Consider the following 21,056-nt stretch of genomic DNA (forward strand, 5'->3'; position numbering starts at 1 on the left):
CTAATTGTCTTCCATCAGGAAGTTTCTATTTCTCTGATTCATCTTATTCACCACCTATCTTGTTTAATTTCTTTTTTTCTGCCTCCCTAAACTTTGAAATTTCCATTTTTTTTTTTCATTTGGAATGAATATTAACATAACTCTTTCAGCTCCATTTTCTACTGCATCCTTAGATTCCTGATCTGCCAAATTATTTCCTCTTATTTCCGTGATCTTTACCTTTTTTTGTGTTCTTTAATGGGTACTATAGCTACCTCTTCAGGTAATTTTGATGCCTCTAAAATTTCTAAAATGAGCCCCTTACGTAATAATCTGTTTCCTCTTGAATTAAGTAGTTCTTCTTCCCAAATTTTTCCAAAGGTATGTACTACTCCAAAGGTATACCTTGGATCAGTATATATATATATTTCCTTTTTGGTGCTAAATATTCCAATGCTCTTTTAGAGCATATAATTCACAGGTTTGAGATGACCAGTTGATGGTAATTTTTCTATTTCAACAGTTTTCATGCTTGCAGTTTTTTTTCCTATCAACTACTGCATATGCTGTATTTTCTCCTTTTGCAAGGAGTTGTATTTCTGTTAGCTACCTTAACTCCCAAAGGGCTATCTTGGGGTATCTCTGCTAGTATGCTTCTATTCCCCCTTTTTCTTGTACCTAACTTAGTAGTTTTCTATTCCATTTTCAAGATCTTATCTATTCATCCTCTGCCTCTATTTCTCACTCTCACTAACAGCTTAACCACCTCTTTTCTTTCAACGACTCACACCCAAAGTGAATCTCTATCTCGAGAGAATCACGGGTCCCTGTGCCCCCCCCTTTTCACTTTTGGTTTGGCCTCGGGGTTGCAGTATCGCCGGGCCTCCTGGAAGGGCTCTGGTTCTGGTGCCTTGGGTGCCAGTTCCCTTGTGAGGCTGTCTACATGTCCCTTACTCTCTTTAGCCACAGCCCCCTCCACACGCCAGGGAGAACAGTGGCTCGTTTGCAGGTCACTTATACCTTAGCCACAGCTCCCAGCTGCCCGGGAGACAATGGCCCGTGTGCAGGTGCAGGTCACTTATACCTTAGCCACAGCTCCCAGCTGCCCGGGAGACAATGGCCCATGTGCAGGTCACTTATTCCTTAGCCAGAGTTCCCACCTGCCCGGGAGACAATGGCCTATGTGCAGGTCCCACACACAACAAGACAACAATAAGGTACCTTTTACTTTCAAAGCACCTATTACAATTTTAGGTGTTACTGGCCAGTCCCGGTGCTATTGGATATCCCTCAATCCAGCTGTGCTGTCCAACCCCCGATGCTCTTGGGAATTTTATACCTCAATCCAGTGGTGCAGTCCAACCCCAGATGCTCTTGGGCATTTTTCCCCTCAATCCAGCTATGTGGTACAACTCAGATGCTCTTAGTCATTTCTATTTTTTTTTTTTCTGGCTGTGTTGTCCAACCCTGGATGCTCTTGGGAAAAATATTTTCATCCCTCCATCAAGCTGTGCTATCCAACCCTGGATACTCTTGGTTAAAATTTTACCCTCAATCTAGCTGAGTTATCCAATTTCCATCAGTACCATACTGTAAACTTTATTTGATTCATCCTGATACTGGATATGATAGTTGGTTATAAGTAAATGTTTGAATTGTGGGAATAATTAGTATTGTAGTTCACAAAATTTATGCTCTTGTTGCAAGAAGTGTTAAAGTAAGAACTTCGTTTTGTGGATGGGAATTATTAGTGCCTGTTGAATGGGAGATACCTGAGGAATGGTGGGAAACCACAGTTAAGGAATGTGAAAAACTATTTGCTTGGAAATTAGCTAAGAGAAAGTGACAAGGAAATAGAGGGCAAGACCAGATTGGCCTCTGTATTCGCCACCAAGAAAATCAAATACACCTGCTGTGGGTTGCAACCCCATAGGCATGGGAGGTGGGAGTATAAGCCATACCGGACCTCTGTTCTTCCTGTTTCTGTCACTCATTTGTTGTTTTTTCCCTTTTGGGATATCAATAAGACCATGCCATAAATGTTAACGCAAGCTATATATGTAAAGACATCGAAGTTCTTTTTTTATTTCTCACACTCATGTCAACAGTCACTGTTACAACCCATCCAAATTAGGCAATTGCATACACAATGGGAAAAAGTATTGGATTGTGGAGAACTTAGGAACAAGTGGTAATAGGATGAAAAGCCAATGCCCAAAAGAGGAGAGATGGATTTGTTTCACCTGCGTTATTGGGAACAGGGCACGAGATTTAGTAAAAGAGCAATTGATAAACACAAAGGCTAAGCCACTACAACCACCTAAACCTGTGCCGATCTCAATTGACGATTTGTATATGAAACTGAAACAGGAATTAGAAAAAGAAATAGATATCTCAAGAATGGACAAAAAAAAAAAATTAAAAGTCAGTTTGTGGAATTGGAGGAAAGAATAAGTAGAGAACTCAACATAACCAATTGTTTGGTCTGTAGAGGGGCTTTGATGTCAGAAGAATTGCCATGTAAAGGCAGCAGCTTAGGCCCAACTGAGGTCCTTAAGTGTAACTAAACAAGAGTAAGCGGAGAAAACCTACCAGAGGGGTCGATTTTGAGTTCAGTAGTCATAGGGGAAGAATGTCTAGAATGTCTGTGGCACACTAGAAAAGAGTTCCTTCATGAATTAAGAAAAATTCCTTGTAAAAGATATAAGGTTAGTAATAGAATTTCTGTATGGTGGATCCCAGAAGAACCAACCATGTACTGGACCCAGGAAAAAGTTAAAAAGGGAAATTGTAAGTATGATAATAAAATCAGACTTTTTCAATGTAATGATACAGGAAAAAATCCTTACTTTGGCATCCCAGAAATTTCCAAATTCTGGGAACATATAGATCAGCAAAAGTTTGACTATTGGAAAGCTCCAGATGGCCTATTTTGGATATGTGGAAAAAGAGCATACCCAAAACTTCCCTCTCAGTGGAAAGAGAGCTGCACTCTGGAAATCATACAACCAGGATTTTTTCTTTTGCCAGGACCTGATGGAGATCAATTAGGGATATCAGTTTAAGAGAATCTGAATAGAAACAAAAGGGATTTGATTGGAGGATTCCAAAAATGGGGAGATGAGGAATGGCCCCTGAACGTATCTTAGAAACATATGGGCCAGCCACCTAAGCACAAGATGCTAAATTGAATTATAAGACTCCAAGTTGCTGTAGGGATAATAACGAACAAAACTGGTAAAGCAACTAGTAAGGTAATGGAATTAATATAAAGGCAACAAGAACTGCCATGTATCAGAATAGGTTTGCTTTAGACTATCTATTGGCTAAAGAAAGGAGTGTTTGTGGAAAGTTTGATATATCAGATTGATGAAAATTGAGGACCACAGAAAAGTCATTCTAGGAGAAGTGAAGGATATCACAAAAACAATGTCAAAACCTAGCTGGTGCAGTAATGCATTAGAGATGGGATGATAAAAGAAATTAAGATTTTTTTCCTTCTATGTGTTACAACTGTTTTGATATGTCTTCCTTGTGTAATCCCTTGTTTTATTTTGCCAGCATAGACCAGAAGATGCAAGGAAACAAGGAATATTGCTCAAGCCAAATGATTTACAAAGAATAAGAGGGGGGATTGTGAAAAATGCATATTTTATGATTGGCTTTTCGCAAGTATTAAAATGAATATTGTATTATGCTAGAAAGTTATGATATATTAATTTTCTTAAGTAGTGTATTAAATATAGTTTTAGGTTATAACATAATGTTAAAATAGAAACTATGCAATGCAAGATATTTGTTTAAGAAAGGACTCGCACCAGATAGAAGCCACAGGATACCTAAATCTTTCAGAGAAAGGGAATGTATTGCTCCCTTATCAGCAGAAAACTAACTTCTTCCCACCTCGCTCAGACAGGAAGACAGCATGAGGATTAAGAGGAAGAAGTTGACAGTGACCAGACAGAATCCTGTGTTTGAATGGAATTTATGCATCATGTATGAGATGTATGAATATGCAACAGGCTATTGTTTTTAAGGGTTAATCCTCTGTTAACGGGTGTCCTTTTTCGGGCTTGTGTGCCTGGAGCACATCCTCCCCCTCCTTTTCCACTGACCTTGGCGTCTGCAGGGTTGTTTCTCTCACCCTTTTTCACTCCTCTCTCTCCCAGCTGCTGCTGCGCAGCACATTTTACCCTGCTATATATTCTATCACAAGCACAGCTCACCATGCATGAGGAGTATTTATGACACTCACGATGGCCTTCTGGAGCGAGGCCGTATCCAGGCAGCTCTGTGATTAGCTGAGGAAAAGGGAGAAGGGGTGGGGTTTACTCCTCCCAGCTGCACTTTTTCTTGGTCACGTGTAGTTGACGCGAGTCGTGTTTCCGTACTGCACTTGCTACGTCATCGAAAATGTGAGGTGGTGAACGCAGCATCCAGTTTGGTTGGCGGCAGTGGCAACTTTTATCTCTAAACTGCGTTTTCAGGTGTCATGGAAGACGCAACAGGTGAGTCACTGGGGAGAGGATGTACTACTGCTCGCATCTCTCTCTCTACTGTGGCGGGACCGTTTTGTGCAGCCTCTCTCTCTCGTCCCTTATTCCTCTATCATAAGGATTCCCGTCGATGGTGAAGGTTGCGCCGGGCTAGACCGCTGCTGCCTCAGGAGCATGAACGTCCTAGACTGTCACAGCAGCGTGGAGGGGGGTGGGGAGCACCCGGAAAAGGCAGGGAGGTGGTAGTGTACGGTAGCCGGGCTGCATCAATTCGTCCCCGCGCTCCAGACTGGGAGTGGCGTCTTGGGACACGCTACTCAGTGGGAAACGCTGGAGAGACGTTCCGCCATGCTGCGCAATAGGTGAACACTGGACATGAGTAGGGAGAATAACAATAGCACGCGGCAATTTTCTGCAAGCCGCCTGGAATCCTAGCTGCTGATCCCTTAGTCACTTTCATCCACGCAGGTAGTGAGCTCTGCAGTACCTGCTGCTGAGGAGCTAGTGGCAGAGCTTGAAAGCCTGATCCTGCTCAGGACACAAACACTCTCAGAATGCTTCTCTAAATCCCTGCATTGTTCCTGATGCAGGCACTGGGAAAAGGTTAAGGCTAAACAAGAGAATGAAGTGGCTGCTGCTTTCCAAACTCAACATTGTGTTTAGGTGTCTTTACTTTTGGCGGTTCCACTTATTTTCAGAGACCCTCTTCTCAGGCTAGAAGACAAAAAAAAAAAAAAAAGAAAAAGAAAAGAGAACAATTAACAATTCAGGATGGAAGGGACTTCTGGAGATGTCTAGTCCAACCTCCTTGCTTAAAGTAGGGTCAACACCTAAGTCAGACCAGTTTGCTCAGGGTTTCCTCTGGTCAGGGCTTGAAAACCTCCGAGACTGGAGACTGCACAACTTCTCAGGGCCCCTGTTCCACTGCTTGACTGTCATGGTGAAAACCAGTTTCCTTATAGTCAATGTGAACCTTGCTTGTTTCAATCTGTGCCTATTGTGTCATCTTCCCACTATACAACACTGTGAAGAGCCTGGCTCTGTCTTCTTGATAGCCTCCTATTAGGTGCCCCTGCAGCCTTCCTTCCTCCAGGCTGAACAAGCACAGTTCCCTCAGCCTCTCCTCATAGTGCAAGTACTCCATTGCCCTGACATCTTGGTGGCCCTCTGCTGATCCTCTTTATCAATTACTTTCTTGTATTGGGGTGCCCAAAATTTGACACATCATTTTAGATGTGATCTAATGAGCACTGAGTAAAGGAGGATAATCACTTCCCCCAATCTACTAGCTATGGTCCCAGTAATATAGCTCAGGATACAGCTAACCGCCTTTGCTGACAGGGCATGGGTCTAGCTCATATTCAGCATGCCATTTTCCAAGATCCTCAGGTCCTTTTCAGCAGAGCTGCTCCCCAGCCAGTCTGCAGATGGTATTGATGCCAGGGGTTCTTCTTCCCTAGGTGCAGGACTTGACATTTGTCCTTGTTGAATTAAATTAAGTTTGTGTCAGCCCATTTCTCCAACCTGTTTAGATCTCTCTGGAGGCAGTCCTGCCTTTGAGTGTATTTACTTCATCCTCCCAACTCCTGCAAACTTGTCAAGAGGAAGAGGCATCACCTCCTCCAGGTGTTTGATAAGATTTTAAACAGGACAGGTCCCAGAATAGTTGCCTGCAGTGCCCCACTAGTCACAGGCATCCCAGCAGACTGCAACCCATTAACCACCGCTCTGAGCTCAGTCATGCAACTAGTTTTTAAACCGATCTAGTTGTCTACCGATCCAGACTATAATATCCCAACTTGGATACGAGAATATTGGAGGATACAGTATTGAAAGCCCTGCTAAAATCGAGGTAAATGGCATCCAGTGCTCTCCATCCACAAATCCTGACATTTTATCACAGAAGGCAATTAGGTTGTTCAGGCATGATAATCCCTTGGTGCATGCTGACTGTTCCAAATCACCACCTCCTTCACATGCTCAAAAAACATGTTCCAAGAGGACTTTCTCTATGATTTTCTGAGGAACTGAAGTTCCCTGGGTTGAAACTTTGGTTTTGTTTGTTTTAAGATGAATGCAACATTTTTCCTTCTCTAGTCATCAGGGAATTCCCCTGAACTTCATGACTTTTCAAAGCTGATAAGAGAATAGCCTCACTATGAAACCAGACAGTCCTCTCAGCATACTTGGATGCAGCCCATCTGGTCCCATGGATTTGCACAGATGAAGTTCCTTGAAATAACCCTTGATTCAATCCTCTTCCACTGTTGGTAGTTTTCCTTGAACCCTGTCTCTAAGCACAGAGGCCTGGGAGACCACCAGTGAGGATTTGAGGCCAAGAAGGCATTGAGTGCCTCAGCCTCATCTATGTCCACTGTCACTAGATCACCCATCCCATTCAGCAATAAGCCCACCTTCTCCTTATTCAGTCTTTTACTATTAAAGTGGTAGTAGAAGCTCTTGTTGCCCTTAATCTGTGGTTGGTAGACTTCCTCAAGTTGCTTTAAGAAGGCTTTGTCTGCTTCCTTACCCTGTCTGTAACAGACTCCTGCCACAATATCACGCTTGTTAGCCTCTGCTTTGATCTCGTTCAGTTCCTGTTAGTTGTGAGGGTATTCTTTGGAAATTGAGACCAAATGGAAACAAAGATATATATCTTGGAAAATAAAAACAAACTGGGCAATCAAATTAATTTCCTTTATTATATTTAATTTCTGATTAAATCATACAATCGAGAAGTCTGGATTTGATGATCTTAGAAGTCTTTTCCAGCCATAGCAATTATATGATTCTGTGAAATATCATAAACCTGTCAGCTCGTGGTAACTATTGGTTGTATGGAGAGCGATCTGTGGAGAAACAGGTTAAAGAACATTACATAATATTGCTATTTATTTTCCCCTGTATGGATATGCAAAGTTACCGGGAGGGTGAGGGAGGAAGAGTTCACTTCAAATTTTAGTGTCTTTTGTTAAGTAGTTCAAATAGCTTTGTGCTTTTTAAAAAATTTGCCATATTTTAGTTCAAAGTAAGCAGTAACTATGCAGCCATTTTGGCACTAACAAGTCACTCATCCACTTCTGGTTTTACTTAGCCCTTTTTCCTTTAACACCAAAATAATTATAATGATTCTTCAGTGTGTTGACTACTTGTGCAAAATACTATAGTGCAACTAATAGGTCTTACTTAACAGGCCTTCACCAGTACCTATAAGAAGTATTAAGGATTCTTCTATTATAATGAGCTACCAAGACTGAAGAATTTCTTATTTACATGCATAGCTATATCTTGAAAACTGTCAGACTTGAAGGTTAATGCAGATAGTTAGAAACCATCTGTAGTCAGGTTTTGAAAAATATTGTATTGTTCCTGTTTGAAGTTGGTTGATATTGATTAATAATTACCAACTCAAGAGCTAGCAGGCAGTAATTAGACACTGTCCTAGTGATAAGTTATCAAACCTGAAAAATAAACAAAACCCCATAAAACCTTTTACTTTAATTGTCATGCTTGTGCTTGGCATTAGGATGGGGATAAAAACTAAATAGATAGGACCAGCATTTCCCATATTTGGTGGTACAGGTCTACCAGTTTGCAGTATTGTTCTGGTTAACTAATTGAATAACCTGTGACCTGAAAGCCATCAGGCCTTTTCAGTGGTACACACCCTACACACCCTATAGTGCTCAGTAGTTAAATCAAGATGGGAAACATCCTGATCGCCTGTTAGTGAATTGCTGAATCTGGCAGCACCATAGAAACAAGTCTGCCACAGCTCAATATTCCCACATCCAACCAGTAGCAAGGCTGAGAATGTATTCCCAGTAGGTACACAAATACGTATATATATAATGTACATATACATATGGCCAACAACACAGAACACAGACAGAAACACTCAGCACTCAGACAAGCAGCAATAATGGCCTTATCCTGTTCCCCTCTCTGGCTGATCAGGATGAAGGTTCATTAGTGGTAAATATATATGTATATGCAATGCGGATCCATCCGGTAACTGGATTTAGACACTCAGTCTATCTAGTATCTGGCCTCTGGATCCCCATGTCTCCCTAGTTGCTCACACATGGGCACATGAGCCTCCAAGGCTCATAGCCCCACTCCAGTTGCTAGTATAGACCCCCCTCACATGCACACGCTAGCTGGGCTTAGACACTTGATCTATATAGTAGCTACACTTGATCTACATAGTAGCTGGCTCCTAGGTCCCCTCAGTCTCCCCAGCTGCCCCCCACAGAAACACACACATAAATGAGTTTCTTATTCCACTCCCAGACCCCAGAGTCTCATTGGCAGTTGTCTTGGACCCTCTGCTAGCCAATTCCTCCAGGTGCCCTACCTTTAGAGACGCATTCATACCAGGCTTCCAAGCCACGACCTTCTCCAGTGTGGGTCTTTCCCATGGGCTGCAGTTCTTCACAAACTTCTCCATCTTGGGTCCCCCATGGGGTCATAGGTCCTGCCAGAAAACCTACTTTTGTGTGGGCTCCTCTCCACAGAGCGACAGGTCCTGCTAGGAGCCTATTCCTGTTTCAACTATCTACAGGCTGTAGCTTCCTTCAGGGCACATCAACTGCTCTGGCATGGGGTCTTCCCTGGGGTGCAGGATAGGCATCTGCTCCACCATGGACTTCCATGGGCTGCAGGGGAACAACCTGCATCACCATGGTCTTCACCTCAGGCAGCAGGGGAATCTCAGCTCCAGTGCCTGGAGCACCTCCTCCCCCTCCTTCTTCCCTGACCTTGGTGTCTGCAAGGTTTTTTCTCCCTCATATTCTCACTCGTCTCTCTCCAGCTGCTGTTGCACAGCCATTTTTTTTATCCTTCCTCAAATAGGTTATTACAGAGGTACTACCAGTATTGCCGAATGGCTCAGCTTTTGCCAGCGGTGGCTGAAATGAAGTAGCTGTTGGACATGGGGGCAGCTTCTGGTGTCTTCTCAAAAAAAACACCCCTGCATCCCCCCTCCACTACTGAAACCTTGCCATGTAAACACAATACAATGTCAAATACACCTAAATATAACTTGTTACTGTTGGGAGGGGATGTTAAAGTGCAAATAGTAAATTGTGTTAAATTTATCTGGTAAGGAAAAAACTAAATTTGATTATTTTTAAACTAAATATATTAGTATGTTATTTTTTTCATTTATTCTACTTAAAGGAATATTTGAAGCATACTAGATTTTGATTACATCATAAAACCAATGAAAGAAAGAAGTTACAGTGAACTTTAAGCAAGCTTTTGTGAGAGGGAAGAATTTGGAGGCTTATTTAGGTGTTGCTTGGTGAGGTTTTTTTAAATTGCATTGTCATGTAAACCATTTTTAATACTTTATTACTGGGAAGAGTAATAAAGTGGTGAATCACAATCAAAAACTACTATATTCCACATAACTTGATAGTGATGATTTTGTTTTACAAGTAACAAAAGGTTTTGATCCCAATGTGTTTTCACTGCAAGTACACTCGCATGTGTGCTTTTTTAAGTGGGACAACGTCTTGTTGGGCAGGTGGAAATATATAGAGTGGCTAGTTCTTAGCTACATGTGTGCAAATTGACTATTCCACGCACTACCACCCTTTGTAAGAGAATAAAGGTTTCAGTTAAGACTCCGAGAAGGTAGTTATAAATTTGGCTCCTTCTGTACCCAGCTACCAACTTCAACAAACCTTCTAGGAATTCAGTATCTACTTAACCCTCTGTTAAATTTGGTTTGGATTGGCCAAGAGACTCGGAAGTTAAAAACTGAAGCGAGATGGATGAACAGCTGGTGAGATTCCATCTTGTTCTCCTAGGAAATCAAAACACTTCCATTTACTCTTTGTAGTTTTTATAATCTATATAAATAAAAATTATTAGTTTCAGAAAATCATACTGTATTTCTTTCTGTATTGTAAGGATGCTTGCTCACCAGTAGTAAATGGTGTTATAAGTCAGCAATTCAAACATTTACTAAACACACCCTATATTAATGGTTCTTTCAAGTTTATAATCAAAATATTAAGTGAAAAAATGCTCATCCTCTTATTCTTGAGAATAAATCATTCTGGCATTTGAAAAAAAGGTGTCCTAAATTTCTTTCAGGAGATATCAAAGTGAATTGTAGAGTTATAAGCCATGACAACAAATATGTGGAACAAATCCTCCAGTAATTTCAGTGTTAGTGACTTCCAAGGCAGAGGTAGTGTCTGAGTAGTTCATAGTCCTTAGCAGATTTTTCTTCCATGAATGAATGTAGTTGCCTTTGAACCTACAGGAACTTGGATGTGGTAACAAGTTTTGTAGCTTAACTACATATTGTGAAAAAGTGCTTCCTTTTGTTCTGAACCTGCTAGTTTCATTCCATAGCCCCCAGTCTTAGGAGAGAGAGAACCATTTTCTTCTCCATTCAGGATTTTATAGTTTTTCTTCATATTTTGCCCTTAACATTTCCACAACCCTGAAAATTTCTATAGTTATAAAATATTTGTAGGCAAGCAATTTGTGTATTATGTTTTTACTTTTAGTGATTTGTGTAGTTACAGTACTAGACTGTTCCCTTTCCTGAGGTTTATTGAAAGACAATTGAACTGAATGTCTGCTGTTTGTTGGCATATGAATGCAAGACTCACAAGCTGAGAGCAAAATGAATCTGTTTATTGCAGAGTTAAGACAGTACTTATACCCTTAGTGTGAGAATCTCTGTTCAGCCCTTCATACGCAAGCCAGTTGCAGGCCTGTAATAAATCCGGCAGCCTGACTGGTAGTTTTCTCAAGGTTTGCAGGCTTCAAAAAAAGAGGACACCTTTCCTGTTCTCAGATTATGTGTAATCTGCTTTCTCTCGTGCTTTCCAGGAATTTTCTGCAATGTCAGGCTTTGCTGTTTCCTCACATCTCCCCCTTTTTTTCTTTTTATTGGGGCCATAGATAAGGCTAAGGTAACCATGACTTGGTTTTGTGTGCTTTTAACAGCTCTGATTATGTCAAAAAGGGCAAGACAGAAGATTAAAAAAGATATCGTTGCCAGACAACCCAGTCCAATGAAAACCCAAACCTGTAAATTTATCCCAAAAAAACAATTTTTCGAATTTAGCCAAGAAACATCACTTTTCAGATCTGTCAACACCTTCTGTTCCTCCAGAGTTTGTAAAGGTCTGAGTTGATGTTTTAATTGAGTGTAAAGTGACTGCATATTCTGTTGTAAGGATTTATCAAAGGCCCCTTTGGAGGTGGTTTTTAACTGTCTCCCAATTCTGTTCCATGTCATTCCATGGAAGAGGAGTGACACATAAAGAATTATGGATATGTTCCAAATCACAGTACAGGGATAGATGAGTTTTTTGGGCCTCAACTCTCTCACCTACCCATATAAGAGGACTTTCCAAAGCGTCTAATCTAGCCATTATTTCTTTATCAATGTTTTCTTGTGTTTTTAATTATTTTGTGATATTTAAGTCAAAGCCCATCCCATGGTATTGGCAGTTTGAATTGAATGAGTTAAGGCAGCGACAGCCACAGAGTCTGTGGTTAATATTATTACTGCAGAAACAATAGCAAGGATTAACCAACCCAAAAATTTGCAAACTCCTTTCTTACTTGTTTGGATTTCCTCTTGGACTATTCGAGCCAATTGCAAGAGACCATCCTGTCCTTCCCAAGCCCCAGTCAGATTTACAGGTACCCAAATTTCAGATCATCTTTTAAATGGAAAAAGGACAGAATAGTTACACATATCTTCATAGGTTATACATTATTTGAAAACAAAAGAATCAGTGGATAAAAAATACAAACCATTTCTATAATTGATCAAAAAATCATTAGCTAAAGCAAAAATATATGGGTGTGACATATAAGTAATTAGTAATTGTTCCTCTAGCATATTTAAATTAGCAATTGTAGCATTCTTATCTAATTTTACTTGGTATATCCTATTGCCCAAAGCAGGTGACAATATTTTCCACAAATGTTTGTGCACGCAGGAGTGATTATTACCTAAATAATACTGAATTAATGATCTGGCCATCCCACCATCACGTTAAACAATACTGTGGTTTGCCTTTTTGTGGTAATCGGCGGAAGAAATGCGGCACTCAATATGAGTGATCAGCAAATCTCAAAACTTTATTGATAGGCACATACATTTATATTGGTATTAATGAGGCTAATACATATTGCAAAAGGTGAGCTCATTATTGGTTAGTTACTTATCAGCTAACTACACCTACCTTATCATTCTTGAGGCTACTATGTTGCAGCTGTTCACATATTTTCTTCATGTTTCTAACTAACGATCCTCTCCCCCATCCTGATGTTGCACCAAGGGCACAGTGCCCTTGCCAGGTTTGGACACTGACTGCTGACTCCTATCCTCGTCTCCTTCTTGCTTAACTAACGGTATTATGTCAGTGTGACCTTTGTCAGCTAGCCAGATGTTCACAAAATCCTCCACACTTCCCCTGTTTTTCTGTTGCACAAGCATAGTCTGATTAGATGCAGCAAATATCATTCTTTGAACCATGTTCTGTAAGCACATGCAAAAACAAGGCAAAACTAACACTACTAACAAAGCTATAATGCCTACTATAATGATGACTCTAACAATAGAGCGCAACCATGATCCCAAGCCTAAAGATTTGAGCCACTCATCAATACCAGAGCCCGATTCTACCTGTAAATTTCCAGTTAACCTTCGCAGCTCAGAGAGCTGGGAGTGAATTGACTGGGAATGATCAGAGAGGTTCATGCAACACATGCCCTCAAATTCTTCACAACCATGGCCTTGTGCCAGTAAAAGGAAATTAATTGCAGCTCTATTCTGAAGCGTTGCATGGCGAATAGAATCAACATCAAGCAAAAGGCTAGAAAGTGCTAAAGAGGTGGCATTAGTTTGTTTAGCAAGCCAGCATCCTAGCTTGTTTAAAATGGCATGGGCACCTGCTGCTGATACCCCTGGAGCCAAAAAGGATGCTGCCACTATGGCCCCTGGAGACCAAAATTTTACATCATCTTTGCAGTCAGCAGTAAACGCATGGGCCATTCTTTTAATTCTGTGATAGCGGCGGCTCATATTCAAGATCATGGACGTATTGGGTGTGAATAGAGACAACCGTCCAATTGTACATGGCCCCCCGCTCAGCATCGATGGGACACCGGGCCAAGCACGATCCCCACATATTAAAAAGTAACCTGCTGGTAATTGAATAGGGTCATTTGATGAGATCGACACCCTCTTTGTGGTATAATTGCACCAGGTTGTTGCATTACGGTAAATGGCCATGCTGGAGGTTACAATAGTAGAATAGTTTTTGGCTGGCAGCTGACTTTTATGCTTAAACCTAAGGCATGCATCCGCCATCACTGAGCCTAACAGTTCCAATTCTTGGGGTTCCTGCGGTGCTATAGGAAAATGAGAAATCCATTGGTCCCAGTTATCTATACTGACCCTGGCGTCATTGGTTTTGCAGGTGGGTATTTTTGATGGGCATGGCCAGGGATCTGCCGGCAGTCCAACCAAACAGGTTGTAAATGGATTACCGGGAGTAGATAATGACAAGCAAATAGCCTCCTGGTTAGTTAAATTTGCCATGGTGATCCAGATATTAGTCTTGGGCTGAGGTGGGGCCCATGCTTGGTGGGTTCCCACTCCTTTGGCAATGTCTGGGCTGTCTATTAAGAGGGCAAATACGAGTAAAACAGCAGCATAAGTCTGCCACATCACCCTGATTTTCCTGGGCACTGTTTTGAACCATCCAGACATTTGGGAAATTAAGAATGTCTCTTCTTTCCTCTCCCCCTTTTCTTTCTTGAGCCGCCCAGACTTAATCTTTTTAGGGCCCTTAAACAATCGTCCCACGCTTGGTTAGGATCTTGATCCCCCAGAATCGGACCTACTACATCTAACTGGGAGAGGGGAATACCCCGACCACACTTAGACTGTAAGATACACGACTGAGATTGCCCTAAAGCGCGTCTGGCAAAGTGCTGGGTTTCCCACCTAAGCCATGCAAGAATTTTCTGTTCTGGGGACTCATACAACTGTAACCCTTGGCGGCCAGGTAACCCTGTAAAGGCCTGGAGTTCTGCTTGCCAGGAATCCTGCTGCCAATAAAATGCACAGCTTCTGCACCACAGCTCAGGTAATTGGGACTGATGCACCCACTTAGTTTGCTGACACCCCCCGCAAAAAAAAACCAATATCCATGCAGCACACTGAGTATTTTGACACTTAATACAAGCTAATCTCTTAGGCCCTTTATGATAAAACGTATGAAGTGCTGGAATCAGGCTTAGTATACTGTCCAGAGATTGACACCGATCAATCGCTCGGTCAATGGCAAAGCTACACTGTCCTTCAGCTTGAGAAGTATCGGTCGAATGGTGATCAGCAGCTTTGCCTCCACTCGCCGACGGTCCTCCTCGCTCAGTTGTCTGAAGTCTGGTTCCATCTAACACAGCTGCTCGGGTCCATTTAGCAGGTACCCACAAGGATCCTGTAGGGGTAGAAACACAAAGATATCCGCAGCCCCAGTATAATACCTTAGCAGGACCTTGCCATTGTCCTGTCTTGGGATCTCTATATTTTATCCATACGTCCTGCTTCACACTATCTTTCTCTATTACATAATGACGAATTACAGCAGGAACTTTGCTTTCCCCAAAAACACACAGGTGATTTAAGATAAATAGACATTTTAGCAACCTCTCTTGCGGCTCTCTAATATCTTTGTATTTACCTAGATATTTTTTCAAGGTACCATTAGCTCTTTCTACAATCGCTTGTCCTGTCGGGGAATTAGGGATGCCTGTCACGTGTTCAATCCCCCACATTTGCATGAACTGTTTTATTCTTTTGCTGCAGTAGGCAGGCCCATTGTTTGTCTTAATACTCCGTGGCACTCCCATTACTGCAAAGCAGCTACTAAGATGCCTCTCCACCTGCCCTGTTTTCTCACCGGTCTGTGCTGTGGCCCATATAAAATGACTATAGGTGTCTATAGTAACATGCACATACTTTATCCTTCCAAACTCAGCAATGTGACATCCATTTGCCAGGTCTCATTTGTATTCAGCCCTCTGGGGTTAACTCCTAGACCTAACCCGCAGCCCCCATTATGATGACTACATATGGGACAGGCTTTGACTATTGCCTGTGCCTCTTCCATAGATATCTGAAATTCTCTATGGAAGCCTTTTGCATTTTGGTGAAACATGGAGTGTGCCTCTCTGGCCATAGTCTGCCTGGGAATTGGAGTCACATGTGTGATTGAGACTAGCTTATCTGCTCGTGCATTACCCTCTCCCAGACCAATATCCCACTTATGACTTCTGATATGAATGACAGAGAAAGGATACTTCCTCAGTTTAATTGCCCTCTGTAACTGTATAAACAGCTCATGTAACCTGTTGTTTTGAACTTCTTTTATAGAGGCATCTTCTATTTGCTCGCATACTCCAGCAACATACAAAGAATCTGTCACTATATTGAGGGGCCCAGAAAAATGCATCATGGCCCAAACAACAGCCAATAACTCCATCGTTTGTAAAGTATCCAATTCGGAGGTCTGGAGAATCTGATGGTGCCATTGTCCCTTTTCCTGCCAGGTTACTGCAGCAATTCTGGATTTTCTTCCCGCATCCGTGTAGGCTGTTATAGCATCCGACAGGGGTTTCTGTGACCTTTTTGGGCATTGAATCCAACCCCATTGCCCTATCCAATTCAACGGTATATTGGGGATATCATCAGTGGCAATCACATTTCCGGCTCCTAACAGTGCCTCTTGTAATTCCACACTGTTTAACAGGTACCAGGTCAATGTATCTTTCTTCATTGGTACCCGTATCTGATCAGGCTCCTTTCCCATGATCTGCAGTGTCCGTTCACGACCCTTCTTTAGCAAATCAGCCAAAATTTCAATTTTTTGAAGAAGGGTTTTATGCTGTTGAAGTGGAGGAGATATCCATTCCAAGGCCCACACCTCCCCCGTTTTTCTGTTTTGCTGAGTAAGTGCACCTAGTAAGTATTTAGTTCCACACCAAACTGTCAGCTGTATAGGGAGGTTAAGGTCTCATCTCCGGACACTGCCCTGTGTCACACAGTCCAGTATCTGTCTGTCTTCTTTGCTTGTTGAATGGTCAACGTTTCTCTTGCTCTTGATAGAGTTTCACATTCTTCATTGAAATTCATCTGGACTTTGCACCTGTTAAAACACAAACAAATCCCACGTCCCCGCAGGACTGAAGAATTTTCTCAAAATCCTAGAGGTGAAGAATGGGTCCTGGTTTCATTTTGCAATGTTACATAGAGAAATGTTAAGATAAGAGTAATTAGGAATAAATTCAGATAATACACACAATCAACAACACATACAAAATCAGAAAATTACCAAACACTACAACACTGAACTCTTATCCCAGAGTCTGCGACAGCTGATAAACCTTAAAATGACAGAGAATTGGAGAAATCATGTCTGGATTCATGGTTCTCCAAATTACCTCTGAAAATGGCTCAGCCGTCATAGATGGTCAAATTGCCAAGTCAAAAGGACTTGAATACTTTTTGATGCAGAAAACATCTGGGTTGATTGTCAATCACTCCATCCAAATAGAGCTAGAGCTTGGCCAGAGCCCGAACTCTAATTGGTGTGTGTCACTTAACATACTTTTAAAACAGGACTTTTAAAAACAATCCTTATAAACAAGAAACTTTAGGGTTACAAACCAATTAAACTATCAAACAATTGAATCTTTCTGAAGTTTCTGTCAAGACAGAGATTTTCCAAACACAGCAAACTTCTTGAATTCTCTGCTGGAGTATTCCTGTAATAATAATTAAAAGAACTACAAAACTGGCAATTTGGATAAAAACCCTCAAAAACATCTAAATAGTTAGGAAATAAAAGACAGGATCCTGAAGAGACACGTGTCTTGCAGGTGATCACACAAAAAAAATAGAAAAACACATGAAAGCTGGCTGCAAACACCACAACAACACACCAACAACAACTCTCATCACAAAAATCTGAAAACTCCCTAACAAGAAGTGCTTGAAGGGGTTAAGACAACCTTTCCAAAGTATTCATCTAGTATTAACAACAATCACTATCTATCAGCATTACTTACAAAAACCGAAAATAACAAAGGTTATAAACTCAATATAAATAATTCTTAAAACTTTGAATCATTGGGGAATCGACTGATGACCCCACAACAGGGTCTGATTGACCTTTCCCAAATGCTTTGTCTTCCAAGACACCTTGGGTAATTAAATCTTTACTAATACTTTCATCTTTACACGACATTTTGTTTCCCTGGGAATAATTTTTTACAATAAAAGCAGTTCCTTTTTTTTTTTTTTTTTTTTTTTGATTAATCCAGCTGGCATTTTGTTACACTGAGATTTCTTACTGATTGACAACAATCATTAACTGAAGGATAACAGGCTGGTAAGGCTGGACAGTTTGCATAGATATTTTAAAACAAAACTGAGAAAGATGACAGATAATTTCAAACACAAATAATTTCACTTAAAATAAGGACAGTACAAAAACAATTAGCACATTTACATCCATTTATCTAATGCCATCTCTTAATGAATAGAAGAGAGCAAAGACCATAAAGACCATAGTATACAGAAATATTACAGTTTAAATCTTCTCACATGTAGTCCAAACAGAAACTAGGAAGTTTATTTAGATTCTGTTCCCTTAAAAGGTTGTTCCTGCCTCAGGTAAGGGAAAGGCAATGAAGTCATCAAACTTTAAGCAATCAAACCCAAATACTCTATCACTTTTAAAAAAGCAAACACATTTACAAAAAAAAAACCAAACTGGTAAACAAACTGTAAAGCCTGTGGAACAGTTGGGTAAAATGCCCCGTATAACATCTGGATGAAGCACTGTGTGAATTTTCAGAAGTTTTTCATCCTGATCTTGAAGAAAATTCCTGACCTGTTTTTTCTCAGACACTTGTTTGAATTGCTGCGATCGGCTGGCTGCTGTGGTTGCCAGGCAGCTGTGACAGGGCGGTGCTTTGAGGAATGTCAGCCCGCGCCCATCTCCTGCCTGCTCCGGCAGAGCCTCAGAATGCGCTATCCCGGGGGTGCGGAAAGGAACGCCCTCGCCCGAACCCGCGCAGCCCCGATCTCCTTTGGGCTCCGCTCTGCCTGGATCTCCGCTCGGGCTGGTTCCCCCTGGCTCTGCGCCAACACCCGCAGCCAGCGGGGGCATGTCCCGCACCGCTGGTGCTTTTGTGCGCTTGCAAAAAGTGAAAAAGCCCTCCCAGCTCCAGCTTTCGGGTTTTGCGTTACTGGTGCGCGTCCGCCGCCGCTAGCACCTATTCGGCTGCCGCGTCTCGCTTTGGCCGGCCCGGCCCCGGCTGGCACTTCCCTCACGATCTGTGCGCTTTCTCCACGGACAGCTGCCGTGCGAGTTTTTGTCACCGTGCGCGTCACTGGACCCGCGGTGCGCGTAACCGCCGCGGGCACCGAGCATGCCACCACTGCCACACGCGTTCTCGCTGCCGTGTCTGCCCCGGGCTCTCCCGCGCCCCTCGTCGCCCTCCTGGTCCCGAACTTACGCCACTCTGTCAATTAATGTACTGTATAAGGATTTTGAGAAACTCCTTGTGCATACCCGTAAGCTAACAACTGTGGGAGCTCTTTCTGCAAGTCTATGTGCTTAACCTGACGCTTTTTTAAAAAGCAAGTAAATAAATCATATGCTGCTTGCCTTTCCATTTCCATTTCCATTTTTGAGAACGTCGACGTTTTTGCAGCCCTTCAAGGTCTCGGCAGCACGTATCGGCCGGGCTCTTCTATAAGGTCACCCAGGGCGCGGCACTTTTCGCTTTTTCAGCAGTGCTTATTCGCCGTCCTTGCTGCTGTAGGACCCGAACTCGTTCACCGATCCACCGTGGTTGCCGTTACCGATTTAACGTCCGGGGTCACCATTTGTGGTAATCGGCGGAAGAAATGCGGCACTCAATATGAGTGATCAGCAAATCTCAAAACTTTATTGATAGGCACATACATTTATATTGGTGTTAATGAGGCTAATACATATTGCAAAAGGTGAGCTCATTATTGGTTAGTTACTTATCAGCTAACTACACCTACCTTATCATTCTTGAGGCTACTATGTTGCAGCTGTTCACATATTTTCTTCATGTTTCTAACTAACGATCCTCTCCCCCATCCTGATGTTGCACCAAGGGCACAGTGCCCTTGCCAGGTTTGGACACTGACTGCTGACTCCTATCCTCGTCTCCTTCTTGCTTAACTAACGGTATTATGTCAGTGTGACCTTTGTCAGCTAGCCAGCTGTTCACAAAATCCTCCACACCTTTTGGGACGGGAGAATGGTTGCATTGGTTCCACTTTATTTACAGATACCATGTGGTCCCCAATCAATTGCCCTCCCATACTGTAAGAATTGTTGTTGCAGCTGTTGTCCTATACATGATGTCTATTCCAAATGCCGTATATTGGAGATGGGTGTAAAATAACATTTGGGGAAATGAGGTGGAGTGGCATCCACAGATTTGTTTGAGGTGGACAGAATGGATGGCAATGTAATAGCAGTCAATTTTCTTGCATTCTCTGAGTGTACATATATTTAATGCAATTGCATGGAAAAGTTAGCACAAGGTAAAGAGGTACTTGTTTGATTCTATGTTAAGCATATAGGCAGTAAATCAGTAACAAAAGTAGTGTTAATACTATATGTATCTACAATATCCCGATCCAGGGGAGGAAGCCAAGTTCTTCCTACCCATTCTGTTCCTTTGTTGCTGAGGGGAGGCTCTGGATCCCACCAAGTCAGAGGCCAAAACAGTGGTGGTTAAATGATGTGGGCCCCATAAATTCTCCCTTCCACCACTTTGATGGCAGTATAGCAGAAGAAAGACAACAAGGTTCTTTGTTGTTCTTGGCTGGGTTTGATGTATCTTGCCGGGAGCCAATATGGTCTTGCAGGTAAAGAAACACACCCATAACCTGTCCCCCAAGCTAACAGTGGAACTGGACCTTTCCACTGACTGCTATGTACATCCTTGTATGTAACTTCTGGGTAACCTCCTCCATCAGCAGTCTGACTCAGGAGCCTTTTATGTGTGGTCAAGTTGTCTCTAGAGGAGAAATTCAAAAAATTTAAAATATAGGTTGCTTTGTCAAGCTGCTCTTGAGGGAGCATTCCTATTGGGTTCCTTCTCTTTTGTTTTTGCAGCATGTTTTTCAATGTGTAATGTGCCCTTTCCACTATGGCTTGCCCTGTTGGGGAATGGGCAATACCCGTGACATATTTGATACCCCAAGTGTGGAAAAATTCTTGTATTTTATGAGATGTATATGCAGGTCCCTTATCTGTCTTTATCTGTTGAGGGACACCCATCGTGCTGAAGGCACAGAGTCGGTGTCGGGTGGCATCTCTTGATTTCTCATCCTTGTGTGCTGTTGCTACTATGAATCCTGAAAAGGTATCAGTAGAAACATGGACATATTTAAAAGTCCCAAAGCCAGATATGTGTATTACATCTCTTTCCCAAATGTCATTAGGTTTCAACCTTTGTGGGTTTGTACCTCATGTT

At 42.1% G+C, this 21,056-nt stretch overlaps 1 protein-coding gene across 7 annotated transcripts in view; it reads left to right on the plus strand.

Annotated features, from left to right (window-relative positions):
• Positions 1-4,192: 4,192 nt before the first annotated feature.
• Positions 4,193-21,056, plus strand: part of LOC135288966 (mitochondrial nicotinamide adenine dinucleotide transporter SLC25A51-like) — a 77,635-nt gene continuing 60,771 nt past the window's right edge. For 2 of the 7 annotated variants that reach the window (XM_064402308.1, XM_064402312.1), the window contains exon 1: positions 4,193-4,487. Coding sequence is in view for 1 of the 7 variants with exons in the window: in XM_064402310.1 (XP_064258380.1) it covers positions 4,472-4,487 (16 nt within the window). In the remaining 6 variants the exon portion in view is untranslated. The remainder of the gene's footprint in view (positions 4,488-21,056) is intronic. The other 5 variants (XM_064402313.1, XM_064402310.1, XM_064402316.1 and 2 more) reach the window with 3 other exon arrangements.

Source organism: Passer domesticus, chromosome W, assembly GCF_036417665.1.
Source record: "Passer domesticus isolate bPasDom1 chromosome W, bPasDom1.hap1, whole genome shotgun sequence".
In the NCBI taxonomy this organism is placed as follows: Eukaryota; Metazoa; Chordata; class Aves; order Passeriformes; family Passeridae; genus Passer; species Passer domesticus.